General features: G+C 38.7%; 1 protein-coding gene across 4 annotated transcripts in view; it reads right to left on the minus strand.

The window, feature by feature from the left end:
* Positions 1-1,108: 1,108 nt before the first annotated feature.
* The window catches only part of LOC116691402 (protein tyrosine phosphatase type IVA 3), a 7,974-nt gene continuing 2,534 nt past the window's right edge, over positions 1,109-6,548 (minus strand). For 2 of the 4 annotated variants that reach the window (XM_032519000.1, XM_032518998.1), the window contains exons 2-7: positions 4,772-5,292; positions 3,117-3,254; positions 2,826-2,918; positions 2,506-2,636; positions 2,072-2,146; positions 1,109-1,710 (exon numbers count right to left, since the gene is read on the minus strand). In XM_032519000.1, the coding sequence (XP_032374891.1) occupies positions 1,593-1,710; positions 2,072-2,146; positions 2,506-2,636; positions 2,826-2,918; positions 3,117-3,212 (513 nt within the window). In that variant the 5' untranslated portion in view covers positions 3,213-3,254; positions 4,772-5,292 and the 3' untranslated portion in view covers positions 1,109-1,592. Of the gene's footprint in view, positions 1,711-2,071; positions 2,147-2,505; positions 2,637-2,825; positions 2,919-3,116; positions 3,288-4,771; positions 5,293-6,052; positions 6,166-6,548 lie in introns of those variants that run through there. The other 2 variants (XM_032519001.1, XM_032518999.1) reach the window with 2 other exon arrangements.

A 6,548-nucleotide genomic window follows, 5' to 3' on the forward strand; every position in this document is an offset into this window, starting at 1 on the left:
GTATAATGCACACGCTAATATGTAAACACATAATTTGAGCACAATGAAATTATATTAAAACGGCAACTGTGACTAAACCAAATGAAGGCTTTTTGTTTACCAAAATGCTTCATCAAGCATTTCAGAAGCAGATTTTGATTCTGATGGTAGACGAATGGCAGAAAACGCTGCTTGAAAATGAGCTGTTTTGTCTCCAGTTACACGAGATCGGACATCAACAGGAATAATGTAAAAAGATAGGGTCAACTTCAAGTATTGTTGTTTTTATATATGTTCTTTAGTATTGTTGTAATTTACAGTAAAAACGATGAGCTGTTAAAAGTATTTTAATCCTGTGTTTCTGTGTAAAAAGTGTCTCGAGAGTTTTTCCAAAAAACAATCTCAAAGAAACATTCAGAAATACTGCATGCCATGTTATACCATGATTATGGGGAAGTTTGAACATATTGAACACCTGTACAAAATAATGGAAATTCAATGGTATCTTTACAAAATATCTGGTATGATTTGACATTTTGAGGGCCAATAGAACAGGTGTATCATAATATAAAAATTCAATGTGATTCATAAACTTCAACACATTATCCCTGACCCAACTTTGTGTCTATATGTGTCTATACTTGTATCTATATCTTTACTGTCTATATCCCCTGAACAATTAGCTACAAACATTAGCTTTATGTGATGTTCTATTCCTTGCCCATCTATCTTTTTTTAATGTAATCTAAACTTTTAAGTAAACATACCAATAAAGTATTTTTTTCTTTTAAAGACAAGAAATCGCAAAGATGTATTCTAATAAAACTGCTGTCAATACTCAGGGTACACACGGGCCAAATGAAGCCTGTATATTTTAGTGTGTGTGATAGTGACAAGGCTGATATGGTTGGATTCCTGAGAGCATTTCTTTGAGGGACCATGGTATGCAGCAACATTTCTGCCTCAGTGAAAGTTTATGCTCATACTTTGCTCCTAGCCTGGTCCTACCACTCTCGTACATTTCATTTGGGAAATGAAAATTTCCCAAGTGGAAGTACGTAGCAGGGCGCAGCCAGGCTACTTTGCTCCTTTGAATTCCCTCACAATAAATTGTCACTTCCTGATGGTGTCAATGGAATTGAAGTTTTTTTATTTTAAAGTCGAGAAACTACAAACTAACAGGGTGGAAAAGTACTTCAGGCACAGACAGTGAATTATGAAAATGCGGAAAAAAATATATAGCCTATAAGAGAGAGTTTAACATGGCTAAGTAGTATTTTTTTATTTGATGGCGTATAGGTCTTGTATAATAGGGTAACTTTACTCTGAGGGCATGGTAAAATCGAGCATATGTATATAAAAAAGGGCAGTAGAGTAAAACATGTATTTTAATGTGCATTTTTCTGTGTTAATGTGATAAGAAGACCTTTATCTATCAATCATTTAAGCCATTTTTTATAAAAATGTGACACATCTAAAAGGAAATATGAGAACAGGGCATATATTAAAATATTGCTGCATAACAGGAATGACCCGGGTTAAAAATGTCTTTTGTGTGTGTGTGTGTGTGTGTGTGTGTGTGTGTGTGTGTGTGTGTGCCTTTGCGTGTCTGTTCACATTGTGCAGCACTTGTTTTTGTGTGAATTAGAGTCTTTGAAGCGGAGTCTCTGCTTGGATCGATATTTCTCCAGGTAGGTTAGCTGTTTACTGTTGATGGCTCCACGACGCTTCCTGAAATACACACAAAGACAAAATATGTTGAACAAAAATAGACAAATAATGTATGATGGAAGGTAGAACCCTACCTGATTACCCTAATTCTTCAAATGGCTCTACCACATGCATTGCTGTCTGTCTATTTGTCTTCTTTAATATCACCAGATGGCACCAAAGAAAGAAAGTTTCAATTTCTACAGTGTATAATGGTGCATAAATCGTGTGTGTGATAAGATGTATTCTTAAACCATTTTAAATATTTTACATTTAACAAACAACTTTTTTTGTCTACAGCATGTGTAAATCAGTGCTCTTACACCATGATATTTGTTATTTTGCATGATGAGGATGTAGTAGGCAATATAAATGTACTCACTGTCTGATAAGTTGAATAGCATCTTCATACTTCATCCCACTCTCTATCAGAGCCAGAGCAACCAGCACAGGCGCCCTGTATGCATGCATAAACACACACAGAGTCATGCCCATGTGTTAGGAGTGTGTGTGTGTGTGTTTTCTGTGTGTGCGCATAGAGTTCAAAACATATCAGAGAGAAATCAATGCCACTAAAACTACAAAAGGCATCTGATCTTTTCATCCGCTTGTGTTGCTGCGTACAGCATCATCATATGCGTGCGACACTAATTATGGTGTGACTGTAATCCAACCGGTCTGACCTAGTTTTATAGCAGAAACATGGAACATTCTCCATGTTAACCCCTGCTGTGCATAGTCTCCCTCGCTTGGATTCAGTTTAGACCCAATCTGTGTAAAGTAAAGTTTTGTTTGTTTGTTTGGTGTGTCTCTCACCTCCCCAGCCCGGCCACACAGTGAACAGCCACGCAGCATCCTGGATCCTCCTGAAACTTCTTCTTCAGTAAATTCAACCAATCATCAACGAGCTTACTGGGGGGCGGGGCTCCATCGTCAAATGGCCAATCCTGAAAGAAAAACAGTTACAACCAAACAGTGACAGTAGCCTACTACTGGCACTATAGTGACATTTTATGTCCTGAACAACAATTTGTGAGGAAGAAATGAAAGCAGAGGGTGTAAAAGTGTGTGTGTGCGTGTGTGTGTGTGTGTTTGTGTGTGTGTGCGGTTGTGTGTGTGTGTGTGTGTGTTCTTACCACTACAGTAATGCCGTCTTTCTCCAGCGGTGTTTTATCATAGGTAACATCACAGACTCGAACTACTGTGGTGGCCCCAAAGCGTTTCAGGTCCTGAATGGGACGACAGTAGTAGGAGAATATTTTCACAACTTAGCCAAAACACAAGTTGATCAATTTCTTTCAATTAAAATGTCATCATGGGAAACAACTCATACAGTTTATACATGATAAATGTGTATTTATGTGTTTTATTAACGTTTTTTTACAGTAAATCTTTTCAGTGGACTGATGGGGTCTGACATTTCTTACCTCTATGAAGGAACTGAGTGTGCTGTCTGTGGGGTTGTGTGTGATCAGGAATCTCATGTGTTTGTGGCACAGTTCCACTGGAGCTGGACGGTTCATGGTGACCAGCGTGACCTTTGATATCCCAGGACGACCTCAGACCTTTTATGTCAGGGAGAATTGCACTGTATATAACTAAAAATTGAACATAGCATCAATCATTTGAGCCAAATTGTTGGCATTTTTATGCCCCTAAGACATTTGCATATAAAACACCAAAAAATGGCACCACACAAAGTTATGGGAAATCCCATCTTTGAATTATCTCAAAGTTAAAATGTGTTTTGTTGACTACAACACATGCGGTTTTCTAGATTTCCATTAAGTATCACTACTGTATCTTTGATACCATTATGAATTTTGTTCTGAAACCGTTTTGACATAAAAAAAACAGTTCAATACAACAGAGCCATCGCTGTTGTAATTGGTACCACATGTGCTGGGTTACAGGTGCTTAGCATCGGCGACACAGGATATTAAACCTGTTTCAAGCCCTTTGAACATGTAATTGTTTGTCCTCTGTCACTAACAGACAAGTTTGCAAATTCTTACTTTGAGTTAATTGATTTAAAAAAAATGAAAACCTTGTTTTAACTATTATAATTGTTAGGGGGGCTGAGATTAATTTGGGGGGGGGGGGGGGGGGGGGGGTTGAGCCCCCATAAAAAGGGTGTGGGACAATTGTAGACAGGAAATGGGGAGAGAGAGAGGGGGGAAAACATGCAACAAATGGCTGTAGGCCGGAATCAAAGTCTGGGCTACTGCGGTAAAGACTGAGCCCTGGTACATGGGGCGCACACTCTACCAGGTGAGCTTCCAGGGTGCCCCGATAAGGGCACATCTTACATAAACTCAAAATACATGAATACTACATTCAACACAGTATTAGTGAGTTGTACACTAGATGTAAATCAAAAACAATAATTATAATTGTCAATGAATCATTTCTTTCAAGTTTCTCTTGTACAGTGGCATTGATCTTGCTCACATTTCGAATATGACTACAGGGATGTGAGTGTATTTTTGGATGCAATTGTTTTTTTATCCATCAGGGATACCTTACATTCCCTCCACACAATGTTTTAGTATGAGTACTGATAAGTACTATTTGGGTGATCATGCTAGTAAATAAATGGATAAACTAAGCAAGTTATGACTAATGAAGGAACTTGTCATTGCTTGAGTACTGCACATTCATAAATATGCATAGCAAGCACTACAGGAATTTTGCTGCAACAGGTTTCCACTTCCCAAGAACACAGGAGAGGCATATCTGCCAAAAGTATTCTTGTATATAAAACTTACAGCACTGGAAATTAGCCAAAAGCTGATTTAGCTCACACTGACCAAAATAAAAAACTACCAGGGGCGCCCGGGTAGCTCACCTGGTAGAGCAGGCGCCCATTTAGGTTTACTCCTCGACGCAGTGCCTGCATGTCGTGTCCACCCTGCGGCCCTTTGCTGCATGTCATACCCCCTCTCTCTCCCCTTTCATGTCTTCATTTGTCCTACATAAATAAAGGCCTAAAATGCCCAAAAAGAAAACTCTTCACAGAATAATATAATCATGCCAGAACAAATCAGTAACGTGCAAGAGGTGTTGGTGCATCCCCATTTACCTTTAACTCCAGCTGCAGCGGGTAGCTGCTGGGACTTCGACTTATATCAGGTCTCCAGGTAAATCTGGACTTCCTGTCTTTTGCTGAACTTCCTGTTGGAAACTGTTTATGACCAGTTTCCCAAACAGACTGTTTATTTGTTCCCAATTCTGAGGTCCTGTTGTCTTGAGAACAGTTTTACTCCATCAGTTGACTGTATCCTATAGTCCAGGAAGCTACAGTGTGTCAGCGCTCTCTGTGTCCTTCTCTTTGTTTTTATCTTTCTGATCTGTTTTAGTCCTTCTCTCTTTGTCTCTTAGTTCTTTAGCTCCCTCTGTCCTTCTCTCTCCAGTTAGCTTCCAGTGACGAGGTTCCACGTCTTACCCCATGAGCTGGCTGGTTTTAGAGGGCAAGGGCCAATGGTCTTTCAGGTATCAGGGCCGCAGGACTGCATGGTGCAGCTTCATTCCAGATAGACTCTAAATGTGTTGGGCGTGGCAGTAGTCACCACTCCGCCTCACAAACTCCATCAACCAGCAGTTCTAAAGTGCAAAAGATACAAACAAAATGTGACTTTTTAGATTATCAACGTTCAGAAAAATATTAATTAAAATTGGTACAACTAAAATAATTCAGCATTTGCTCCAATATTCTAAACATAGTATCTGCAAAATCCGCCCATACTGTTTGGCAAAATCTACTTACGACTAAATCAGTAATGTGAAGGCCAATAGGTCGGCAGATGATTGGCTGATGTATATAGATAAACACACAAACACACATGAACATGTGTATATGTACAGATTTTAATGTTTCGCCACTGAACCCACTTAACAAAAGTATGGTATTAGTTTCAAATATTAAATCAAATCGACAAACACTTTGACATGCAAAAACATAGTCACTGGTGAACCTGAGAAATGGGTTGGTGCTTTTAATTTTAAAATAACCGGCCAAAGATTTCCAAATAGCAAGAACAGGTAGCTTATGCAAACAGTATATTCAGCACTGCTGATATTTGCAAGTAAGTCCTGACTCCCCCTTGTTTAAGAAGTCAGTTGTGTGCATACATATACAAAAGCATATACACACAATGAGTCAACAATCACTGTATGCAGTTACTGAACAATGTACTTGCATGGAATAGACAAGTACAGACACAGACAACAGATGCAGCATGAGCTAGAAAATTTAATTCATGATATGGCTCACAAAATATGGAAAATGTTATCAGATTAGCCTGCACAATGTCAACCAAATTGAATTTGGTGTGAAAAAAGAGATAGAAACCCAGTGTCCTACTTAATGTTTCCTAGGAGGATTGTACTGTAAGTGTAGAAGAGTAGTAGCTGTACGGGCAGTTCCTCAGCCTTTGGGACAAAAGACCACACATTGTAGTACAAACTGTAAAACAAATAAAAAGGAGGGTTAGCTCACTTGCTACTTAAATGTGTCCTCCTACTAGAGCAAGAACAATGTCAGATCACTACTTTGTGAAAAGTGCAACAACAGCTTTGTCATATTTTTTGCATGCAAACAGTTATTGTTGATCAGATACATATCTGCACGTCTATGGGATGAGCTTGATCCTCTTTATTCCCTGAAGTAAAAGACATTGGGCTGAACTCCAGCTAAGTTATGTGCTTTATTATTGGCTCAGAATATTTGTAGAAAGTTATTCTGTCCAGCTAAATATTACATACATTAGTGAAAAGATACTGGGACACTGCTTGGAAATTAAAATGCAGTTTCTTCAAAAGTCAAAAAGTTTAATATTCTGGTTAGTAGACAGCAAAAA

This window comes from Etheostoma spectabile, chromosome 6, assembly GCF_008692095.1.
Source record: "Etheostoma spectabile isolate EspeVRDwgs_2016 chromosome 6, UIUC_Espe_1.0, whole genome shotgun sequence".
Lineage (NCBI taxonomy): Eukaryota > Metazoa > Chordata > Actinopteri > Perciformes > Percidae > Etheostoma > Etheostoma spectabile.